Here is a 25,434-nt window from a genome sequence, read left to right on the forward strand (position 1 = left end):
GAAAAAGCTAATTGTGAGCACATGTTGCTTTTCTAAGGAAAGTCCTGAAGGAATAAGCTTCCACACTGGACTCATCTTGCTGTCCCTTTTTGTGCAAAGTGAATGGATCAGGGAGACAAGACAGATCTGGCCCACAGTCAGGCTCCCATCAACAATCAATATAGGAATTCAGCCCAAAATTTACCACAGTTCCAACTTCTTCCAGCAGAAGGAATTGCGGACTAATACTGACTGCAGGGCTGCTGCCAATAATCCCACCCCCCTGCCAAAAAAAAAAAAAAAAAAAATTCCGGTGAGAAGAAGCACGTAGCAAGCACTGTCACAGAAGGCAAAGGAGTTGGATATACAGAGTAGAAGTACAGAGTAGATGGGTAGAAGGAGTGTTACATGGTTGGGAGGAGCATTACATAGTGAATTAAATTAAGCTTCCTACTTTAGATGTCCGTGATGCAAACAGCACAGTAAAGAGACATGTGGCTTCCAGCTTCTTAAACCTGGTAGCTTGTCCCCATACACAGTGCCTGATTTTTATTTTTATTTTTGCTTCCTGGTGCAACTGGGAGTTCCCTCAGTTGCTGCTGCCTTTTTTGTGTGTGTGCAGGTGAATAGTTTAAAGGTGGGGCCTCCCATAGCTGTTCCAATCAGTTTGGTTTCTCAGCTAATAAAGAAGAATTTCCTGTTTGGGCTCTACTGTAGAGGGAAAGGAGCTGATCCCCACTGCTAGCTGCACCACCACTGTAGACTGGAGTCCCCCATGATAATATTCTCTTTTCGGGTTCAGAGGTAGGGAGAGGAGACCCTACAGTCAGGGAGAGCGGGGTTATCTACCACTGAGGTGGGAAGACAAGAAGCTGGAAACAGGTAAGTAGTTTCCTTCCCCTTATAGAGCCCCAAATTGCTTATGCGGTACAACATGACAAGCCAGATTCCACTTTGAGTGTTGAATTTTATCCAAACAGTAGCTGGAGTCTGGCCATGAGCTCTGATGCATCTCCTTAAGTGATAATGGGTGTCTGTCTCCTTTGATATCCCAGAATAAAGCCAACCTTTATCCCATGTGATTGGCCCTGTGCCCTGGGGCTTGTGTAACTCATTTGTATTCTTGTTTCCTATCCATTAGGGCAGTGATTCCCAACCAGGGTGCTGTAACTTGGGGTGCCTTGAGATCTTTTCAAATTTGCAGCACAAAATATTTGCAAACATGATTCACAAGATGAACCCAGAGATTTCAAATAGAAATCCATAGGGGTGGTCTTTCTGCATTCTCTACAATACAAAAACGGTTCTGCTATTTTTCTGAAGTAAAAAAAAAAAGAGTTAAAACTAAGAGCTGGCAGTAACTGAGGGGTGCCTCAAGTCTATTCAGGCATACCTTGGGTCAAAAAACGGTTGAGAACCAACTGCATTAGGGGATAGCTTGAGGGACTTCTTGGCAGCTGTGGAGTTTTGTTAGCTTTAGCTCTGTCACAGCAAGCTGTGGGATAAGCTGAGTTGTTTACTGCCCAACATGGAGGTCAGAAAAATGTTCTTTCTGTTAGTTCTGTCTCCAATCAAATGCATTGCACAGTGGAGTAGAAGAGGTGAGTTGAGGAGGTACAGAGGTGAAATGACTCTGAAGTCACATTTGGACTCTTATCTTGCTGGGATCCTTTGACCCTCGCTGACTTCCTGCCCCTGGGGTGGGGGGCTGGACCCAATGATCTTGTGAGGTCTCTTCCAGCCCTAATGTCTATGAAATCTATGAATACAACTAGTGCCTGCTAACGTAATGCTCGCTGTTCTGATCATCCCATACAGACAATGTACAGCAGGGAAAACCCTGCTGAACTACAGACCTCTCTTGCGTAGGAAAGGCAACAGCTACTCAGTGCAGAAGACTCTGCCGAGGGCCAGGGGAAGGCATTTTTGGGTAAGAAGGTTGGTTCTAATTCTGACTTCAGTGAAAAATGTGGAGCATCCATGTTGAGTTGATAGGATTTTGCTTTTGAAGGTTCCATCCCAAACACCCGCCACCTCCAGGATTAGGGAATTGCACATTTGGTAAAGGCTAATGTGGGAGACAAGAAATGTGCATTAGAAAGCAAGGTGTGTTTGCCTGGGATGGGAGGGAAACACTACCTTATTGATCAGCAGCAGGGGGAGCAGTAAGGTATGCTTTGGAATTTAGAGGGGTTTTGGGGAGGGTTGTTTCACTGTACTTCCTTATTGCAATATTTTACTTGGTTTCTATAGTAAGATGCCCTGAGCCTTTATTGGGGTAGGGTGGCATATCCACCCAATAAATAATAGTGAAGGACTATATGATTGGTCATTCTGGGGAATACTTAAGAATATTTGGTGTGGCACAATGCTCTGTTTCACTCAGTATTTTAAATGCAATGGGGCCACATGCTACTGTAAATCAACATCATTACAGATTGGAGCTACACGGTATTTTACTGCAGGTAGATCTGGCCTAGTCAGTGTAAATATTCTGGGCTGGTCAGTGGTACACAGCACACAAATCAGGAAGTGGGGAACGAGTGCAAAGAGACTCACAGCTCAAATAAGCCACTTGACGTTTGCTTTATGTCATCTGACCACGGCACTAATATTTTTCCAGCACCTAGAAATCTTCCTTCCCCTACTTTCACCTGCCGAAGAGTTAGGGAACCGTGTAGGAATGGCTGTGGTAGTTTGTTCACCTGAACATCCCCTGTAGGCAGGAGAGATCACTCAGGGGCCCATGAAACTAGTACTAAAGCTGTTTTGTATTGCCAGAATGGCACAAATCAGTTGGCAGGTGCATAAGAGTGGAGGGCTTTACATGGAAAATTAAATCCCGTGATGGTGAACTGGGCTTGATTTAGCTAATTTTGTGATGGGATCTGCTTCATTAGGCCATAACACAGTGCACAGCCTAGCAGACACACTGCAGTCACTAGAGCAGCTTGGAAAAGAAGTCATCATCTATTATTTATTTCCTCTCCTTTCCCCATTGTGAAGTGTCTGTGAACAAATTGCAAATTTCTTCAGTTTATTCATTATTACACTGGTTCACTGAGCAATTACTCCCAGGATGTTTTGTTCTATAGCCCATTCATGAATGGTTCTGTAGCAGATATTCAGCCTTCAAATTCACAATTTTCTGACTGGACAAACCACCAACCTGCTATATTCCTGTCCTGTGCAAATATGCAGAATTATGGATTTCAGTCCGAGAGCTCTATATTCTGAACTACTTGCTTAATGGTGTCTGGTACACAAGCATTTATTCCACCATCACTGTTAATTATTTGTATTCCAGAGGCCCCAGGTGAGATTCAGACCCAGTAGTTAAAGGTGCTGTACAGTCACAAAAGATGAGACTGATCCAGTCCTACAGAGTCTAGAATCTAAACAGAAATCTGATAACTGGTGGGAGAATGATTGTGTCTGCATCAGAGGTGCAGAAATTGTGTGACTTACCTAAGATCACACAGGAAGTCTGTGATAGAGCTGACAACTGATCATATATCTGCTGAATCAGAATTACCCAACCAGCCCATATACTCATTTGATAAAAAAGAAAGGTTTGCAACTTCTTCTGAAAGGAGTTGAAATAATGATAAGGGCAGATCATACTCTGCAACATCCAGCCATCTCAAGTTACTTTTTGAGTGGCTGCTACCTAGCTACAAGCTGGTATATTTTTCATATAGGAAGGAATCATCCTTGTTGGGTTGATGCTTCTTTGCTCAAACTTGCCATTCTCCTGCTTAGATAGGTTAGCAGATGCTACCTCTAAGCCAGACCTACTGCTAGTCTAAGCCAGCATAGCTCTGTGAAGGTCCATCAGAGATCTACACTGATTTACGCAGGCAGAGGATCAGGTACAGTGTAAGTTGTTCAGAAGGTCCGTCACTTTGCACTCTGGTTTGGAGAGGGAGAGCAGCCCCTTCCTTCATACCTACCTGCACCTGCACTATGTGAGGGACCTGAGGTTTTGGTGGGTACCCCTCAGTGTGAATCTGGAATCCACTCTGATGGCCTAGGTAGAAAAAGTTCTTCCCCCATTGCTGAAATGAGCCTGTTTCCATGTGGCTTCCATTGTGGCCTGCTTGGCTCCCACACTTGACTTCCATGTGGTCTGCTGTGAAACACTGCTGGAAATGCTGCAGCAAAAGCAGATGGTCGCAACTGGGTATTAGTTTCTCCCAGATGCAGAGATACCTTTCTCCCCACTCCAATTTCATTTAAGCAAGATAGAAGGGTGTACTGGTACCTCATAAATCCTGAAGACTTACTGCTACCTGATCATGGTACAGGCTGTAATTAGGAGAGCAGAATCTCTGTTAGCTTTCTCTTACAGAAGTGTTCGATAATAATTCAGTGCAAAACACTAGGGAAAATACTTCTATTAGCTGATGGAAGTAACTGACTGAAGTCAGTGGTGGCTATTCGCATATCATAGGAGAACTGGGCTCCTGGGGTTTAAAGCTTAAGGAGAGAGCACAGGGAAGTAAAATGTGTCTATGATTTTTTTTCCTTTTTTTATTTGAATGGGAATTCAGGAAAGTGAACAGTCTGCACAAAGGCAAAACCCTGTCTGTTAAATGAACACATCTTGATTTCAATAGGGCTGCATGTGAATAACTGAACAGAATACGGTCATACAACTCATAATGTATATCACATAGGCACTGGCTCTCTTCTGGTGCTAATTTGCACAGCACTGTTCAAATGAATGTCATGCTGATGATCTGTCCCTGTACAGGTCAGAATTCTTGCCATTTGCTTTGATGATGCCATGCTAATGAGGGGGACAAAGAGAAGAACTTATAAAACTAAGCCTAGTGTCTCTTAGCTAAATTACCATTGTACTTGTGCAGTTGTAGTTTTGAAAGAAAAACTGGATTTTTGCTGTTTTGAGGTTTTATTAGAAATTAGTAAACAAGAAAGCAAAATCATTTTGACTTCTTGCTAAGGCTGATTACTGGCTTCTGTTAAACTACAAATTAAGCGACGTAGTTATTAAATTAAGGTTAAGGTTGGCATGGAGACAGGAAGTGAATGAAATAGGAGTGAAATTTAATTTAGTCATCAATAGATCACATCATCAAACTGAAACAGATGGTAGTCATACGAAGTCCATTTCCTAACTTTCTGCACAACTTAAAGGGGTCTTACCCCTGAAGGGGAAACCAGACTTCTTTAGAGTTATTATATCCTTATCCTTAGTGAGTTATTCTGCTGGCTGTCTTCATGACCTAATTTTCCTAATTTTGACACAGACTGGTCAGCAGTGCTGTTTCTCTCCTTTTAGAGTGGTTCTGCTAATGTGCTTTTAGAAGCCTGGATGGCATGATGTGATCTACTGTAGCACTGACTTAGATTAAGAGTTGGGACATTCATGGCTGGCTTCTTGTTGGCATAACTTTATTCATCTCTGCTAACAGTTCAGACACATGCATTCTACCTCAAAAGTGTGTGTGAGAGAAGTAATAATGGGGGAAGAAGGGGTGTCCTTGCCCAGTAACAAAGTAAGAAGAAAAGGATGTTTACTCTTCAGCCTGTGTGATCTTCAGTGTTGTAATGACAGATTTTGGGGGTTAGGCTAGATGACCTTCTGAGGTCCCTTCCAGCCCTACTATCCTATGATACTGTGCTGTTTGCTTTGCCTAGTACCTCATACTGAAGAGTTTCTGTAGGCATCTGGCAGGCCAGGGTGGTATAGCCTTGGTGGTCTGAGTCACTTCTTTCCCTAGGACCAGACTTAGTCAGGGAGAGTGACAACCTTTCTTGATATGGTGGTGGCTCAAGAAGCACACTTACCACCCTATCTGTTTTATCTTAACCTTTGAGAGTGTGATTACTGGATCCTATGGTTGTTCTCTGAAGGTTTTCCAAGCAAAGTAGAGTACATGGCTTGGACTCCAGGAATTTGGCCCGTTCTGGGGGAAGGGGGCGGACGGGCTAGGAAAGGTTGACCCTTGGACCATTTGGAAAGTCTTCCTTTCAGATGGCACTCTTAGTATTATCTGTTGTTAGATCACAAGTGCTACAAATATATAAACAGAATGGGATAAACAGGAAGCAGCTCCATAGAAACCATCTCAGCCACCTTCCTACTCTGGAGGGTGCAAGGTGGCTCTACATTTGCTAGTCACTGACTCATTCATGCCTGTGCCTGAAGGCAAAAGGGGAATTACAGCCATTGTCAATCTCACATACTCTTGGCAGTTCTTTAATCTGCTTGCAGGCTGTTTGCCATTGTTTCTCTTTTATGAAAAAAAGACTTGGTGAACCAGTTGGCAGTGTCTTAACTGGATGGGGGGGGGTCGTTTGCTTTCATCAACAAGCATGGGAGACAGGTTTTCTGTACATCATAGTAATACAAATTCCATACAGCTAAAGAAAAGATAAGAGCTTATACCTGCTGAGCCCTGCTTTCATGGGCCTATGCTGCTTAATACAACTTGAGGATCTGGTCCATGGGGGTTAATGGAGTCTGTGGGCTAGAGAAGAAATTGGGAGGGGAACAGTATCAAAAGCCAGGTCTCTGCATTGTTAAATAATTAAACTGCCAGGGAGTCTCCCTCAGGAGGTGCCTTCAGGGTATTTGCTGCTGCCCTCTAGCAACAGCTGATAAATCAGGAGCGTTGCCATGCAATTAGCAATCAGTGGGAAGGAGATGCTGATCATACCTGTTCTCCACCTTTGTGTGTACACACACCAAAACATTAATCTGAGTATGCACACACCTTCTGGGCTGACTAGCATTCCTGAGTGACCTGCTGGGCATAAAATGATGCGTTTGCCGGAGCAAGCATGCTCCTGAGATAATAGTATTTTTAGAGGACTTGGGCAATGTGGAAAATAATAGCAATGTTGGAGCCAGCAGACTTCAGATTTGGTCCTGCCTATGCACATCAAACTTGTTCAGCAGCAAAATATTTGTGATTGGATGGCACTTTTGGAATGATCAAAGGTATCAATCACCAGTTTCCTACCTATCTCCCATCTTCCCCTCTTTCTGCCTAAATGTCCCTTGCAGTCTTCACTGCACACATTTTCTCTCTTCATTTCCTATCCTAAACTGTCTCTCATCTGCTTTCGGTGCTTCGTTTCCCAACTGCTCTAGCACTATGAAGAGTGAGTGAATCTCTATCTGAAAAACATGGAGGCAGTGCTTACAGCAGGCACAACCACAAGCAGGCGACAACTCTGTTTGGATGTACAACCAGGCAGCAGAGCCCATGTGGATTTCTCTAGCTCTGGCAGTGGGACAAGCCAATGAAGCATGGATCAGAAATCAGAGAGATCCCAGATAAATGTCCAATCAGAACAGTATGGGCCTGAGGAGTAGGGGGCGGGAATATATCATCTCAGAACTACAGTACGACACTTGCACATTGTTTCATTTCACAGTCATTAATGTTATGAGGGAGGATGATCTTAGGGTTGAAAAACTAGGCCTAGATCATAGGAAAGTAGGGTATGGAAGGAACCTCATGAGGTCATCTAGTCCAGCTCCCTGCTCAGGGCAGGATCTCTAGATCTCTGCCACAGACTTCCAAGGCAATCATTGGAAAATCACTCAATCTCTCTCTGTTTATGTTCCCCTTCTGTAACATGGGGATAAAAATAGTTCCTTTGTCTGCCTGTGCTCTTTGGGGGTATAATCCAAAGCCTATTATAGTTAATGAAAACATTCTCACTAACTTCAATGGGCTTTGGATCAGACACAAGGGCAGGGACTGGCTCTTAATATATGTCTATACAATGCCTAACATAATAGGGCTTTGTATTCCTTTGGGCCCTCTAGGAATTATTATACTGAAATTAAAATAATAATAGCCTTGAATGTAATGAAATCATTAGTTAAGGTTTGTGAATCGCTTTGAAGACACAATAGTTCTGTGTGCATTTATTACCATTATGAAATATTCTTAACAAAAGCTCAGCTAAGGGAAGTGTAAAGGTAATTTCTCATTAAGATGAGGCTGTGCATGTTACTTGTCCCTGTGCTGAGTAGCAGAGTGTGGCAGACAATATTCAGTTGCATTTGCTAATTAAACAGAGACACACTCGCATTCAATTTGAGTGGCTGCTGGGAGCCAAGGTAAATAGGCTTATACTTTGCAGTGTTTGTCATACCAATCTGGCCCAGCATTTATGGATACAATTCCTTGGGAGGTGCTTCTCCTGCATTGCCTTGATTATTGAATGGCCAGCAGCCAACATGCCTACTCTGAGGGAAGGTCCTTGCCTATTGTGCAGACATAATAAAACCACCTCAGTCTATTCATCAGTAGATTTCAAAGTGCTTTGCAAAGGAGGTTAATACCACTGCTCCACGTCCCTAAAGGGGAACTGAGGCACAGAAAAAGGAAGCGACTTGGCTGAGGTGAGACCCAGAGAGTAGTAGTTGATGGAACCAACTCAACACGGCACTCAGTGACCAGTGGCGTCCCCCAAGGCTCCATTCTCAGACCTGTACTCTTTAATGTCTTCATAAACGATCTGGACACTGGTGTCAGAAGCAGACTGGCTACATTTGCTAACAACACCGAACTCGGAGGAAGATTGTATATGCTTGAGGATAGGCTGGTGATCCAGGCTGACCTTGATAGGCTTGCAAGGTGGGTGGATGAAAATCTGATAGCATTCAATACGGAGAAATGCTTCACCTCATGGGAAAAAACCCCCCATATCACATCTATAGCCTCAGCAGCGATACACTCGCTAGCACCATGACTGAAAGAGACTTGGGGGGTCATGATTGACCACAAAATGAACATAAACCACCGATGCTGTCAAAGCGAAAAAAACTCTGGCTTGTGTCTACCGATGCATCTCAAGCAAAACCCAGGATGTCATCCTCCTGCTGTACTCGGCATTGGTGAGGCTGCAGCTGGAGTACTGCATCCAATTCAAGAAGGACATGGAGAAGCTTGAAAGAGTCCAGAGGACAGCCACGCACATGATCAGAGGGCAAGAGAACAGGCCTTATGAAGACAGGCTGCAAGCTAGGGGACTCTTCAACCTAGAGAAGCGTAGGCTCAGGGGTGACTTCATAGCAGCCTATAAGTACATAAGGGGTGTGCATCAGGATCTGGGGGAACGCCTGTTCACCAGAGCGCCCCACGGGATGACAAGGTCCAACGGTCACAAACTCCTGCAAGACTGTTTTAGGCTGGATATAAGGAAAAGCTTCTTTACTGTCCAAGGCCCCGAGGCCTGAAATAGACACCCCCCAGAGGTGATGCAAGCACCTACTCTGGACACTTTTAAGAAACATTTGGATGCTTATCTTGCTGGAATCCTTTGACCCTATCTGACTTCCTGCCTTTTGGGCAGGGGGCTGGACCCAATGATCTCCTGAGGTCCCTTCCAGCGCTAACATCTATGAAATCTATGAAATATCACCCACCAAACCCATGGTAGAACCAAGAATTGGACCTAAGTCTTCTGAATGCTAATCCTGTTCCCTGCCCACTAGGATACACTCAGAAGGTCCGACTGGCACTCTAACATAGTTATTTCTGCCCCCACCACACTCCATTTACTTCTTGCTTGGGCAGTATGGGTCAACATATGACCTCTTTGCACAATTAAGCAGTTATTTGCATGGCTGATTCAGCGAAGAGACAGTGCATATGTGTCGAGCAAGGGGTTGGGAGAGCTGAGGTCTGTTCCCTGTCTTATCTCTTTAGAGAGGAAACTCTTTGTGCCAAGGACTACCTTTTATGATGTGTAAGGAGACTGTCCCACATGATGGGCCCAGGAATGTCTTCATGCTTCCATATTACAAATAAAAATAATTCTGGTCAGTAGGACAACTAGCAACTACTCACCAAATTGAGTCACAGGATCACAGTCTCATCCCCTTATTAAATTTCTCACACACATACCCTCAGCCTTTCTTCTTATTTACTCTCACTCCCAGTTGATTGTGAGGGGGAAAGAAAGAATGATGGATGGCTCCTGGAAGGTCATGGTGGACTTGACTTGTATTTCCTCTTCCCTTTCCATGCTCTAGTGTCCCAAAGGTCATGTAGCTGTGTTGCATTAGTGCTGGAGGCTCCCTGAGCCAATGCTGTCTGCGAGTAGAGCTAACATGATTATGTCTCAGTGATTAATGGTCTAGCAGTAGATGCTATGCTATGAGTTGCCAACTCAGTGGTAGGAGCTCTAACATGCCATGATGTAATACAACAGAAGTAATATACTCACTGCTTCTTGTTCCCTGAGCCTGTATAGGATGATAATGAAGATGGTATATTCTAACACACTGATTAGGGATTGGATTTAGTGTCTGAGGATTTGTTTATTCTGATATTATTCCAGATTAGCTATTCCTGATTAATTCCCTCTGTGGGTGCACTTGCCCCAGGATAAAAAAATACCTCCTTCTTTAAAGTGGATCAAACTTCTATGGAATAAAGCATCCCTATTTTAAAATAAAAAGGTGCAGACAGAAGTGAAAATTGCTGTGCTGTCCTGATTGCATGACCTATACGGCCCTTATTGCATGAGGTATCAGATAAGGATGTTTCAAAATATAGCATCTTTTGTAACTTGTGAAAGTGTCCACATAAGAAGTTTAACTAGAAATAGCTATTCTGCTTTATATTCAAGCTCTACCTTAATCTGGGGAGTGTGAGCTGCAGGAAAACTGAAGGGAAGTGGAGTTTTTATTCCCTTTGACACCTTCCCAGCTTCTTTTCCAAAGGAACAAACTGTCCATGTTAATACAGGGTATCATAATTTTTCTTTATGAAAGAAAACGGCTATCAGTGACAAACACAAGTCAACAGGCTTCCACTCAGTTTGAGTCCAAGTTGTTTAGTAAGAATCATACCATATCTAGAACCCTATATAAGACACTGAATAACATACTGCACATTAACATATCACTATAGAGGCCAAACACAAACTACATGTGTTATTTGTTTTGGCTGTATTGGAGGCCTGGGTTGGATACAGCAGGAAAGTGTACATTGTGCAAAGGAAATTAATTTCTCATTGTTTTGTTTGATTCCTCAGGCCACCTGCACGTAGTCATGGCTAGTAAAACCAGTTCAAGCAGCATGATTACCTCTCCTGTTCCTACTAACTCTACAGGAGCCACTACTGCTCAGCCCAGCTTCATTGAAGGCATTATTAATGAAATACCATGTGAGTAAATTCAAGGTGGCACAGTGGGCACAAATACTGGGTTGGTCACTCAGAAGAATGAAAAAGTGCTAATGGCATGCTTATTGTGGTATTTATGGGCCAACCTCTCTTGTTGTTATCCTAGATTTGGGTCTAACAGGTTTCTCTAATGTTCTGCATCTGCTCTGAGTTGAAAGGGGTGGGGTTTTTTGGTCTGCTTTTGGTGTTTCTGTTCAAGCCACCTGTTTCAAACTGTTTCCAAGTGCTCTAATAACATAACAGCAAAGGCAGAAATAAAAAAAATCCCATATAATACTGGGGGAGGGGGAGGTAAGAGTCAGGGGATGGCGAAAAGCACTAAAAATATAACAATTCCATTCATACTAATCTGTACACCCTGGCCTGAAATGCTCTGTTTAGTGCCGGCATACAGCAAAAATAGAAGAGGATTCAGAGACAGGTGGTGAATCTGATTCAACATGCAAAAAAGCTTCTATATAAGGAGTGACTGCAAAGCCCAGGACTATTTAGCATAGGGAAGACATGAGAGAACCTTATAAGAAAATGAAGGTAACATTACCATTACTTGCAATATTATTGCAAATCTTCTGACTTTATGGACTCTTCCTGAAGCCCCAGCTGTGGGAGTCAGAGGATGAGATGAATTTGGAGTTTCATGTGAAAAAGGAAAGTAAATTTGCACCCTTCATGGTGCCAAAGAGAAGCTTGAAAGGCTAAGAAACCAGACAGTGAATTAAAAAGGAATTCCATGTGTATGACTTCTTGAAATTCCCATGGGTTACCTGATTCATGATGGCCTGATCATGGGCAGATCTAGGATTTTAAAAAGTGGGGTGCAGATCATCACATATAACACAACACATATTGTTCTCTAGTTAAAGATAAACTAGCTGGTTTATCTTGTTTAGATAAGAAATATGCTAGAGGGGCTAGCATTATATTATTCAGTTTAAGGTCAGAGTAAAAACAAACTATTGGAATATGTACTAATTTGCTGGATTATACATAAAGTTTTTTAAAAAACACAAGAAGCTAGGCAAAAAATAGTCAAAAGATACTGCATCATTAGTCCTACAGTCATTATAGTTAAATGTACATATCTTTTTCATAAGACAAAACCTATTCTTCCCAAGAGTCTTGATGGTGCCAACAAAACTTTAGTGTCAGCCATTTCTACACCTGCATTAATGTTACTACACCTAAGTTAAGGTTTTTAGATAGAGCTAAAAACAGTCTGAAGGGCTCTGAAATAGATGAGAGACATCATTAGAAATGGCTAACAGACAGCAACATCAAAAAAGAAAGGATAGTTTGAATAGTGGAACATAAAGACCATCAAAAAGGATAGAGGATTGTTAATATCTGTGGAGTGGAGAGAATAGCAGGAATCAGGAAGAAGATGAGCCATGAAGTCAGTTGACTCTCTCAGCACTGCCTGAATAGAAATGCAGCTGCCCCAACCAGGCCTTTTATTTTAAAATTTGGGTGGAATAGGAATCAAAGTGTGTGGGTGTGGGGAGGAGTGCAACTACACCACTTTCTCTCACGATCCACTCCTGGACCCGATAGTATTTTTGAAGGTGCTGTGCTGGCAGTACTGGGAATGGATCTTGACAAGTGCCTCTTCTCTGCCACTAGTACAAAGCCCCTCATTTCACGTGGCTGCCCTCAAGTGGGGCTCCAGGGGATAAATCTAGATAGCCCCCAGTTCCTTGTAATGATCTGCCCGCAATAGAAGCAACTAGGGGGTGGGAAAGTATTCACTACAGACTGAGACCATGCCTCTGAACCTCAGGGCCAACTGATACATAGTGCCCATAGCACCTCCCTCCTGTGACCTTCAAACACTACTTAAAGGTGGACTCAGAAGGTGCTTCTATGTGATAGTTTTGTCTCAACTCTGCCCAACGCTGGAGGGTGGCTCTCAGAGGCTCAGTGTCCAAGGGAAGGAGAAATGGAAAAGCAGAAAATATTTAGGAAGGGACAGTGGTACCACTTGGCAGCTCCACAGTTGCAGGCTGGGTTCTGCTGTAGGGTACAAGCAAGGCCCTGTAAGCTTTGCAAGCAGGGTGGCTCTAAATTCTGTGCCCAGCTTCCTGATTTCTGCTGCACTCTTGTGGCAGCTTCTGATACATTAAAAAAATATAGGTAGCTTTAACCAAATCAAATAAACAAAGGCATATGCCATCAACACAGCATTCATTTGGGGATGGTGGCATATGTGAGTTTCTGCTACAAAAATCTGGTAGGAAAAAGATAAATATGTTGTTGTCATTAGGTTTCCCATTAAGCAGCCTATTGGGATGGCTGGATGCAGTGGATTGCACCTGTCTAAGAAATTGTTTCAGACATCCTGGCCTCCCTGAGTCTGCAAAGAATTGCTGTTATGTTCAGTTTGTGGCCTCTGCATTGTTATTGTGTGAAACTAGGGGTTTCAACCTCACATTGTCCTGCAGGCTGCGTGTATGACATGGGGCTAGTCCATGGGCTAAATGGGGGGCATGGACCTCTTCCCCCTCCTTGCCCCCCATACAAGATTCAGTGTACATGATGCCCATTCCTGCTGGTCCAGGATCCACACCGCATACTCCCCCTGACCTGCCTGGTCCAGGACTGTGCCTAATGTAATACCTGCTCCAGCTGGTGTGGAACCTATGCTGCATGCAGCACCCCAGACTAGTGAGGGGGAGGACCCTGCCTATGGTGTAGATCTTAGACTGGCCAAAATAGGAGTCACATGTAGCATGGGTTCCACATACTGAGTGTGTCCTGGGCCCTGCACATAGGGCTGGTCCAGTGTGGGTAAACACAGACCCAGGGGCAGCAATGGGGACCAGACGGCGGGACTGTGCCAGCCAGATCTTTGACACTCGTGTTTTAAACTATAAAGGCCAGAAGCTTAACTTAAGTATTTTGCAGCTTGTTTCTGCAGCCAGGCAGAGAGTTTCAGGGTCAGTTCCACAGAACTGCAAGCTAAAACTTATCGCAAATAGGAGAGCTAGATAAAGCCAGTCTTCAAGGCAGAACCATGCATGTGTCCACGGGTCCGACAGCAATGGCGGTGGTGCGGGTGTCCGTGGATGGTTGTTGCCTCACTCTCCAGATGTGGCCCTGCTCTGGGTATGCTCTCACCAGGTCCGCCTGCCACGACTTTGATGTTCTTTGGTTCAGTGAATTCCGCTGGCGCGTGCACGTCCGAAAGCGGGACCTCCCGTCCGGTCCAGTCCTAGGTCCTTGAGGGCTCCTACCTCCCCTACACCCTCGCCTGGGCCTCCATATACAAGTCTGGGTTGCCCACCTCTCCTCTGCTGGGGGGGGTAACTCCTCGAGAGCAAACGTAAAGTTAGTGACCTGTGAGCCGCTCCGCCAGCTCCCGGCCGGGGCTGGCCCCGGGTTCCTTTGAGTCCCGTTCGCCTCCTCAGGGGCCTTCGTTCCCCTGTTGGGGTTCGCCGTCTGAGGCTAGAGCACTCTGCTCCCGCCTGGGCTCTGCCTCCTGCCCAGTACTCTGCGGCCGGGGTCCGCCCCCGGCTGCTTCCAGCTACCGGCCACACAGCCTGGGGCTGGGATGGGAAGCTTCCCCACCCCCAGCCTTCACAATCCGTTCAATGGCCCTCGGGACCTTTTGCCCCTCGTGTTTTGCCCCTGCAGGGCCCTACCCTTGCTCCAGAACACTCTCGCAGGACGCGGGTCAGCAGTCCTCCGCCGCGTCGAGCTTCCACTGGGGAGCCACTCCTTCCCCAGCTCTTCTGGTCTCCCGTTCCACTGCGCCGGCGCCACTTTTGAGCCTGCCAGCCCCCTGGCACACCTGGGGAAGGTAATTAGGGCTCCTGCCTCGAGGCACAGCGCGGGGCTCGCCTCCCGAGCCGAACCCACTCGGCAATTGGGGCACGCTCTCGCCCCAGGTCCGGCCACACCACCGCTATCGCGCCCCATGTCCCGCCGCTGCCGGCATTTTCCGGGCGCGCTCCAACTGGCCTTGTTAGCCCCGGGGCTGTCTGGGGCCGGGGCTCTTTCACAGCATGATTATCTAAATATTAGCTTGCTTTGAGATGATGCTGATTGTTTCTTAATCTTGCATTATTTCTCCAGATAGAAGCACTGGGTCCTATGTCTTCAAAAGAACCCATCATTCAAGTTCCACTAATCAAGAGAACTTGTCATTTGTGATGACAGGGAATGTTTGCTACCATGGGTTGCCATATTCCTCAATCCCTTACCATGTGTCATTTCTCTTGTGTGGCACATGAAGGGACCTGCTAGGGTTCCTTCTCCCAATGGCCCATATTACTAACCTAGCCAGAAACTGAGATTTAGAGGCCTGGCAGATTTAGATAAAGGTCTCCCACTTAAATCAATTGGAGACCTGTACCTAAATTCCTTAGATTGCACTGACAATTTTAGTCAGTGTTCTTGCCCAGCTACCTCTATTTCACATCAACTTATACAGACCATATGGCTCTTTATGGTACCGCTGAAGAAAGTGAGAGGTATCAAAGCACTACATAGACATACGCAAATTAACACTGACTCCAATCTTATGAGATAGGGGAATATTATTATCACACTGACAGCTGGGGATCTTTGTCATGGGGGATGAAGCCAGCTTTCTCAAATAGCAATGTCTAGTGTTAGACAACTCTAAATTCCATCATCTCAGCGAGTGTGGCCTGATTTTCAGACATGCTTATCAACTGCAACCCCTGAAGTACTCCAGAGGTAATGGCAGGAGCTTAGCATCTCTGGAAACCAAGTCACATTTAGATGGGTGCCCATATCCAGAGGTATTTGGCTGATTGTTGCGGTCTAAAGGCAGAGGTCAGCAATGTTTTCTGGCAGCGGGCCAGCTCAGGGAGAATGCAGGCTGGTGCTAGGACCCACCTGCTGCTGTCCACTCTACTCTCTGCCATCAGTCATGACATGAACAAAGCCCTTGATACTGCTGAATACCCTACTAGCTCCATGGGCTATGGTTTGCTGACCCCTGACCTAAAGGACTTGCCTAAAATCAGGAGATTAAAATAAGCACCCAGGAGTCCTACAAACCTTCTCACTTGCATACCAGGGACTGTTTTAATAGACTCTCCCTAAAAATGGACTATGGGCATTTTTGCCTTCCTCTCTAGAGGGGCAGTGGCCCTCTACCTGGGATCTTTTCAGTGTATGCTAACAAACCTTTGATAGAACCAGGACATTGGCTGCCATGGTTCCCCTACTTTACCTGCAACAGGTAAGGGTGTTATGTCTTATGTTGCATCATGGTTGACAGTAGTTTTACAAATAGTTTAGATTATGGATTTGTAGAAGGTGGTTTGGATAGGGATGATCCTACCTCAGGCAGGGGGTTCGACTGGATGACTTCTGGAGGTCCCTTCCAGCCCTACTTCTCTATGATTCTGTGAAGAAGCAACGTAACCCTTTTTGCTTCTCTCTCTTTCCAAAATGTTGCAATAGTACCCAAATGGGCTCTCATTGCCATTGTGGTCACAGCGGGCCTTGTTCTCATCCTCATTCTCATCTGCATCATCAAGTGCTGCTGTTGCAAAAAGAAACGCAAGAAGAAGGAGAAGCTCAACTTGGTTAACTTCAATGGGTCCACCACAGCCAGCTTGGTATGTACCTTCCTGTACCTCCCACCATCCTGCTCCACAGCTGATAGATACATTCCTCAGAGGCATCTGGTTCTCTTGGGTGGGCACTGTGTTGAGGAGCCGGGATGGAGGGGGCTCTGCCATTGGCATAAATTGGGGTGGTTTCTGCTAAGAAAGAACCCAAGGCTGGACTGGAAGAACATGCTGCAAGCCAGAATGAAAATATACTGAGAGAGACAGATATGGATAACTTCCCAGGCTCTGCCTGTGGTTTGATAACCAGAGTCACCAGTTCCTCATTTGCATGCACTTCAAACTAAACAGGTTGAAAAACAGAAGTCCAGGAAGATCTGAGCATGGAAGCAGCGAATACCAGACAGGCCTATGTTTGCTCTGTATAGGAGCATCATATAGGAGTATATCTTTTAGCAGCATCAATGGCCTTTTTGGACCTACTGGGGCTTATCAGTGGAGCCTTTTTAAAATCTTATTTCTTAGTACCTTTCAGCGTGGCCAGTCCTCAGACTTGCATTCCCAGATTGCAATGGAGATCCTTTCATTAAACCATGGTCTTAAAGCATAAGTTTAAAAACAAGGTTGTGTTTGCTTCCGGGTCTGTAATATGTCAGGCCTGGCAGTACAGTATAGATAAGTTAACATCATCAGCTTAGGACAGGAACAGCTGTAGCAGGACCTGGCCCCCAGGGGTGGCTGTGACACTCCCTAGTGGTCAAGTTACTTTTGCCCCACTCTGGCTGCAGGGCACCCTTCCCTTTCTGCCTCGCCTAGATAGAAATTATAGTATTTAGGGAGGCTGCCTCCAGGGGCCTGGAGCGAGCCACAGTTCACTTCACAATTCCTCGTGCCTGGCTGGCACCAGTCTTGCCCTCCAGGTGCTAAATCATGGCCCTTCTGGCCCTATCCGTGCTTTAGGGCAGAAGTCTCCTTAGGGGCACAAATCAAATGGTGGCCTCCACTGTCCCCATAGCCATAGCATGCCTCATAAGAGTTCCTTCAGATTAATTTCTCCAGCTCCTCTGGCGCTGTTTGTGTGTCAGCCCACCAGGTCCTTGGCTCATTTGGTTTTAACCTGTCTCTGTGCCTGTGGTCCTGTTCTGGCTTCTGCCCCTGTCAGGCTTCAGCCCCTCAACTCAGGCTTTAACCCTCCCAGCCTCTGCTTGTCTTGTGCCCCTGGACCTGACTTGGTTGCGGCCCCTTCTGGGCTCCAGTTCCACTATGCAGGCCTCAACCCTCTCAGCTTTGAGCTATCTCCAGCCCTCAGGCCTCTGGGTCCCTGACCCCAAGCTAGGCTACTAACATGGAGTGCACCACCAGGTGCCCCTCCATGGTCTCCATCCTTCCCCACAGCCACAATCCATTCCTCTAATTAAACTTAAACACAAGTACAATCAATCCATTTCCAAACTAAAATTCACCCCCCACTCTGGGTCAATGCCATACTCTCCCCTTAGCTCTCTCTTTCCAGCTTTCTCAGGGAGCGTGAGTGCTTGAAATCTTTTTTCTGCAGCCTCTCTCCCTAGGAGCACCTCTCCCTGCAGCATGCAAGGCCAGACTACCCACTTTGCTTTAGGCACTGGGCTTATGTGCCCTAAAGCACCACCCCTTCCTGTTATTTGGCTTTTCAGCCACACACAGGGCTTTCCCCTTTTTCTTAATGGCCAGCCTGCCCTCTTCTGCAGCAGCCTTTACTCTCTAGCTACCTGGAGATCTGCCCTTTGGCTGCTTACTACAGTGCAGCTAGCTCCAGGGTTGTCCCTGTCCCCATTGTCTCTGGCCTGCTTGCTTTCTAGCAGCTGGCCTTCGCCCAGCTGCCTGCCCCACACAGCAAGCTTGGCCTCCTAAGCTCTCTCCTTGAAAAAACAGGAACCTCTTGTTCCCTGTTACAAGAATCTGCTGCATGGGTAAAGGGAGTGGACTTTTACTATGTGTCACCTGTTGCACACTGACATGGGCATAGACTTATCTTGTGGGATGTGGAAGCTGATCCACTGTAGATCAGCCCTCATTGAAATAGGGGAAAGTTACCACAACTTATTTTCTGCTTATGGGTAACAGTGTGCACATAAAGGCAGTCACTGCTAAGCAGCTGAGGCCTGGTAACCCTAATCTTTTTGAGATGGAGCAAGCAACTTGGGCTGGTGACATCTGGTCTGGAAGACAGTGACATGGTTAGAGGGCTGCCTCATTAACTGTAGTTTCTGGCCATGGAAACATCTCAGAGATACCGATCTTGAACCTCTCTGAACACACTTATTTTGAAAACCTGTTGCTGCTTTCTTGTTCTAGGTACAGCCAGATATGGATGATCTGGAGAGTGGTCTGGAGGATGAGAAGCGAGGAAGGCTGCAGTATTCCTTGGAGTATAACTTCCGCAGCCAAGAGGTAGGACTTGGTGCTACTGGCAGTGGCAGGAAATTCATGGCCAGGTTCACAGGCTGATGTAACCTTCCTCTCAATATCCTACCACTCTTGTCCCCATTCTCCAGGCCCTCTTCTGTCAGAGCCAGCTCTAAACCTCTTTTCCTTGGCCACTTCAGATCCCATCCCAGTTGTGGTCATCCAACAGATTGACTCTCCCCTATGTACACATGGCACACGGGAAGAAATCCTCCCCTAGACCTGCCATTCCTGCTGAAGGCACTAGTTTGATGCCAGTCTTTCAGCTAGGCATCAGGGTCCCCATGTGGTATTTGGCTCTACCTGGGAAGGAAGCACATGGGAGTAGTGTCTTTCTCCTCACTTGGGATAATCTTGCATGTTGATATTTTTAAGATGAAGGTTGGAGTGAAGCAAGCAGCTGATTTAAAGGCTATGGACAGTGGGGGGACCTCTGACCCATATGTAATTGTCTACCTAACATCTGATATCAAGAAGAAGTATGAAACCAAGGTTTACCGCAAGACGTTAAATCCTGTCTTCAACGAAAGCTTCACCTTCCAGGTAAGAAATGCTGCCAACCATAAGATAGACACTACTGTTGAGGATACCACTGGTCATCACAGATCAGGCACTTTGGGCTCATCCTGAATGGTGCAGGTCTGGAGTGTGGCATGGAGGTAAGCAAAGTCAAATGCAGTGAGAAGCATGAGGACCTGATCTTGAGTTAGTGAGCTTGACTCCTGCACATCCAGCAACTTTCTTCTACTTTCTTCAACTTTCTTCTACTCTGGAGCTGAGGAAAGGCCAAAAGGGGTGGGGGGAGGAGGAGACAAAAGGTCCGTGTCCTTTCTCTTCTCTAGGGACTCTTAAAATGAAGAAAACAGGCATGAAAAGGATGTTAGACTTAAGTCCAATCTGCTTACTCCTTTCCCTATGTGAAGCCTGGATTTGTGCTTTTCCTGGAGCCCAGGAACTTTGTTCTCCATGTAGTACACCAGGGACACATTGGCAGGATCAAAGTCTTCTCTTGGCCAAATATTGCTGTGCCAGACTAAATTCTTTCAGTTGAGTCAGTGAGGAAAAGGGGAACAACAAAGGGTGAGATGCAAAAGATTACAGAAGCAAAGTGCCCATCATTACGGTTGACCTCCAGGGGAAGAGTGAGGACCAGTAGAAGAGTATATTGGAAATCCTGATGCTGAGCTCCTTTCACTCTGGCAGAAGGCAGGGCACCTTCAAGACTACCTGACTGCGGTATGCAGGAGCAGGAGCAGGGGAGCAGCTGCGATGTGAGGGAGGCTCTATTTTAATGGCATTGGTTCAAACTCATGAGACCAGGCTGTAATAGAAGAGCATAGTGGGAACACTGTTACACACTACTTAATTTTTTTTCTCATCTTCCCTTACAGATTCCTCAGGCTGAAATGTCTGAGTCCACCCTGGTGATGCAGGTGTATGACTTCAACCGCTTTGCCAGACATGACATCATTGGCGAGGTCCGGTTGCCTCTCAGTAATGTTGACCTGCAGCACGTCATTGAGCAGTGGAATGAACTCGTCACTGCCAGTAAGACTGAGGTCATTATCCAAGGCAAACCCTAGGGGAGAAGGTGCAACACGTTGGGAGAAACTAGACTCTTGGCAAACCATCCTGGGGATCTACCCCGAAAGCATGGTCCCACTGCTTCCACTGGGCTATTCCTGCTAGGCTAAATTAGCATAGCCCTTACTTAACTGTGCAAAGAAGCTAGGTTTGCCTGCTGGTTCGGCTCAGATTACTGTTCCAAAAAAAAGGGGCTATTCACTTGGGATTCCTTGCCTTGAGCAGAGGGGACCGGAAGTAGAAAGGGCCCTGTCCTCAACCCACTAGCCAAAACGGGTACTAAGACCTGATAAGGATAATGGACTACTTTATGGCTGGCTGCATCTGTGGAGCATGGACCAATTAGCTCACTCTTTCCCCAAAGAAGCAGGGGAAGTACATTTTATCTGGAGTATTCCCTAACGGTAAATGGTGAGAATCTGTTTGACTGTGAAACTAGATCAGTTGCAACTTCAGCTGAATTGGTTAGTTACATAAAGAGTATGGCTAACTCTCAGCATTGTGAAGTCACGAGTCAGACTGCCAAAGTGATAAAATTGATTTAACAAGAACCTAGCATTGGTTCTTCTTTTTTTTAATAAAACTCACAGTCTTTATTTATCCTCTATTTTTGTTGACCCTTCAAGACACACATTTTCATGGTTCCTCTCTAACCAGCAGAGCTAAAATATTAATTTACAAGGGTTGTTGTAATGAAAATGGAAATTTCACATACCCATGAGATAAAATCACAAGAGCGGGCAATATGATATAACTCACATGAAATTGTGATCTCTATTTGGATGATGTAAACCAGCATAGGGTGAATTGCAAATACTGAAGATTGAAATCTAGTATCCACTCCAAATTTCATGCTTTGTGGGTTAGTTGCTTCAATTATATGTCTTTTGTACTTACAGTTACAAAATAAATATGTTACTAATGTGTAAATAACATCAATGAGGCATATCACTTACCAGGTGAATTAATGTTAGTATTATTGATAGTTGAAAACAAGTGAGCTACAGGCTAAAAAAGACAGATAAGGTTCTTTGGATAAATGTGACATCTTTTATTAGACCAACTAAATAGTTGGAAAAATTGCAAATAACAATTTTTCCAACTATTTTGTTGGTCTAATAAAAGATGTCACATTTACCCAAAGAATCTTGTCTGCCTATGTCCTTAGATCAACACAGCTACAACCAACAACCCTAAGGCTAAAAAAGATTTTTTTTCCCCAATAACAATTGTTGAAAATTTATAGTGACAAGACTGGACAATTTCTAGTCTGTTTGTAGGCAATTTGAAAATGAAAGCGATGACATTTTAGAGTATCAATGAGTCATTGAATTATTTATGCAGCCAAAAAAAGTACAATGTTGAGGTGTATGGTTAGAAAATTGCAATATTCACAATGTTATCAAAATTTCAATAAAATCTGATAAAAAGTTTTAATTTTTTAAATGAAACCCTGGCTGTACTAGAGGCTTTAGACTCATAATGGTGTGCCATCAGGAGTTTCAGTGGCATAGGACAGGGATGGCCAACTTAAGGCACGTGTGGCAGAGGCAACCTTTGTTTGTGGCACATGGCAGACTGGGGAGAGGACAGGTAACACTATGGCAGATAGGGCAGAGAGCAGAAATCAGAGCAGCAAATGAGGCAGGGAGCACAGGGCAGGAAGCAGAAAGAGGTGCAGGAAATTGGGTAGGGCTACAGAGGAGGGAACAGGAAGCAGAGCAGCCAGTTGGGCAGGGGAAGGGAATTAGGGTGATACTTGGGGAGGGAGTAGGGCTCATTTGTGGCATGTTTGCCAAAATGGTTGGCCTCACTAGCATAAGAGAGAAGAAGGAATGACCTTCTGAACTTTCCCCCCCCAGAGGAATCTCACGTTTTACTAGCTGTGCCTTCCAATGTGTGACCCTACAACTACATACTAGAGCAGGACACATTAGAGCAGGTTTCAAACACCAATTCAGGGTTTAGCTGTACTGTATCTTCTGCACTGATTTTGCTATCTGGTATTCATGACTCATTTAACTCCTGGCTTTGTGTCTCTAACAGCAAGAGCACCTAGGTGAGATCTGTTTCTCGCTTCGATACGTCCCCACCACCAGCAAGTTAACTGTGGTGATCCTTGAGGCCAAGAAGCTAAAGAAGATGGACTCACATGGATTGACAGGTAAGAGGAAAGGGGCCACAGTGATTATTCCATGTGGACTCTCAGGGCCTGAGGTACAGAGTGAAGGAACAAGCATTGCCTGAAAAACTCTTATTAGACAGTTTCTCCTTTAAACCCAGGTCTCTCTCCCCCAGCAAAATTCTGGCTCCACTTCATTCCCATTGTTCTTCTGAAGCAATGGGACACAGAAAACAGAGATACAGGAAATCATGACAGTAAGAGTTCAAACTTTGCCCTTGATCATGAGAGGGAATTACTTTGCAGGTCTAGGTACACTTACCAGCATTCACACTCAATCTATTTGCAGCACAGTTTGGCATTTCCTTCAGTTCTTCTCAAAAGAAGGGACTTAGGGGAAACTCCAGTGTGTGGGGGTGGGGGGAGCTTGTATCTATAAGCAAGATTTCACTGGAGAGCCCACTATGTGTATAGGGGTAGGAGCAATTCCACTGCATGTTCTCTCTGAAGAGCTACCTCTGTCATCCTCGTGCCTCTTATTTGTCTTTCTTCTTTCTGTCCCTTCTTCCCATTTCAACCACTGTAAGGAATAGCAGGAAAAGCTGAGAATCAGGAATCACATGTGTTGGCAAAGTTGTTTGGAAGTCCAAGGCTAGAATTACAGGCAGTTATAGCACAGAAGAATGTATTGGCTGAATTGTCAGATGCACTGGGCTGGACAAGCAGGGGCTGCTGTAGGTCAGGACTCCAATACATTGGCAAAGCTGTCTAGAGGCTGAATGCTAGAATAAAAACGGGTTCTCGAAATCAGGGCTGAAACAACTTGGCTGAGGTCTGTAGAGGCCAGGAGGTGAGCAAAATTCTGTACCTGAATGTCCTGTGAAGCCATTTTGTAAGTGAGCTTTGAAACCTTTGGATAAGCTTGTCCCAGGATGTAACAATAATTATATCTTCTGCTGCTTCCCTCATCTCCTGTTTTTCTCTCAGATCCCTATGTCAAAGTGCAGCTGATCTTGAACAAGAAGAAATGGAAGAAGAAGAAGACAAGTGTGAAGAAGAGCACTTTAAGCCCCTATTTCAATGAGGCATTTGTTTTTGATGTGCCTTTCAATCAGATCCAGGTAAGCTTTCCCAGACAGGGACAGCATTCAGTAGCAGGCACATACCTATAAGAAGGAGCCCAGGTCACTGGCTAGGAAGTGGCTCCTATAGCATAGAGTGCTAATAAGGAGAGATTTAGCCTCACTAATGCCAGAGCTGTCCTAGTGGCTTAGCCTTGCTCAGCTGCTCTGTAAAAGTAAGGGGAGTGAGGTCTTGTTCCTTTCAGTGGCCTCCTTTGAAACACGCTGTTAAAGACTGGACCTGAGGATGATGAACAGGAATTGGGAGGGAACATCCAGAACCGGGCTCTGTCTCTTTATGATGAGAGCACAACTTTCCCAGACCAACCAACCAAAACTCTAAGCCCTTCTGGTTTCTGGGAAAAAAGACAAAGCCCAAATAAAGTCTGTACTTATTTTCCGGAAGGGAGGTGAGGTGGTATCCTGTCCTCTCCCATCTTGGGCACTGTCATTGTTTGCCTTCTTCCTCCTTTTCTATGTGGCAGCTGTGTGTGAGGCTAATAAGGCCAGATGCATTGGCTTTACCCTTCCCTGTCTGACTCTTGCCACCCCATAGACAGCCCCAGCCAACCTGGCAAGAGACCTGATGAGATCTGGTGAGCTGGGTAACCTAAACCCTCGTGGGCAGGAGTGATTTATACATACTGAAATGCCTCCAGTGCCATACACCAGGCCAAGTAGATAGGCAGAGCTCCAGAGTCTCAATGCATGACTGAGACGATGGTGTAGGGAAGAGGGGTTTAGGTTTATTAGGAGCTGGGGGATCTTTTGGAACAGGGGGATCCTGTACAGGAGGGATGGACCCCACCTGGACCAAAATTACACCAAACTGGTGTCATGTAACATTGAAAAGGTGGAAGAGCAGATTTTAAACTAAAAACTGGGGGAAAGCTGACAAGTGCAGAACAGCATACAGTTTGGATGGACACACCCTATAGGGGTGAAACCATAAACGGGGGGGAAGGGAGGTGGTACTTAGGTGAAACACAGAGAAGACCAGCATGAACAAATAGATTTACTGATTAAAAGGTCACACACAAGTAGCCAACCAGGCAACAATAAAAAGTATAAGTGCTCTTACGCTAATGCCAGAAGTTCCAGATCCAAGATGGGAGAACTTAAATGCTTAGCAGTAAATAACACTACTGACATAATAGGTATCTCAGAAACATGGTGGGATGAGGAAAATCAATGCATTGCTGTAATACCAGGATACAAATTATACGGGAATGATAGAATAGGTCATACTGGTGAGGGAGTGGTCCTGTACATCAAAGACTGCATCAAATCAAATAGGATAGATTTTCAACTAATAAGAGAGATGCCTGAGAATTTCTGTTTCAACAGAAAAAAGTTGTTCTGGGGGTATACTATCAACCCAGGACAACAGCAAAAAACTAGAAGTACTAAGAGAGTTGAGCGAAGCAGCAGTGGAAGCAAAAAACACAGTAATAACGGG

General features: G+C 45.3%; 1 protein-coding gene across 1 annotated transcript in view; it reads left to right on the forward strand.

Moving 5' to 3' along the window:
- The first annotated feature begins 787 nt into the window (after positions 1-787).
- Positions 788-25,434, forward strand: part of SYT8 (synaptotagmin 8) — a 29,923-nt gene continuing 5,276 nt past the window's right edge. The window contains exons 1-9 of the mRNA XM_090034926.1: positions 788-861; positions 1,798-1,909; positions 11,011-11,142; positions 16,594-16,751; positions 19,038-19,133; positions 19,524-19,691; positions 20,540-20,707; positions 22,779-22,896; positions 23,842-23,975. Coding sequence (XP_089891052.1) covers positions 11,028-11,142; positions 16,594-16,751; positions 19,038-19,133; positions 19,524-19,691; positions 20,540-20,707; positions 22,779-22,896; positions 23,842-23,975 — 957 coding nt within the window. The 5' untranslated portion in view covers positions 788-861; positions 1,798-1,909; positions 11,011-11,027. The remainder of the gene's footprint in view (positions 862-1,797; positions 1,910-11,010; positions 11,143-16,593; positions 16,752-19,037; positions 19,134-19,523; positions 19,692-20,539; positions 20,708-22,778; positions 22,897-23,841; positions 23,976-25,434) is intronic.

Source organism: Crocodylus siamensis, chromosome 2 (genome assembly GCF_052110815.1).
Source record: "Crocodylus siamensis isolate JL-2025a chromosome 2, ASM5211081v1, whole genome shotgun sequence".
NCBI classification, from domain to species: domain Eukaryota; kingdom Metazoa; phylum Chordata; order Crocodylia; family Crocodylidae; genus Crocodylus; species Crocodylus siamensis.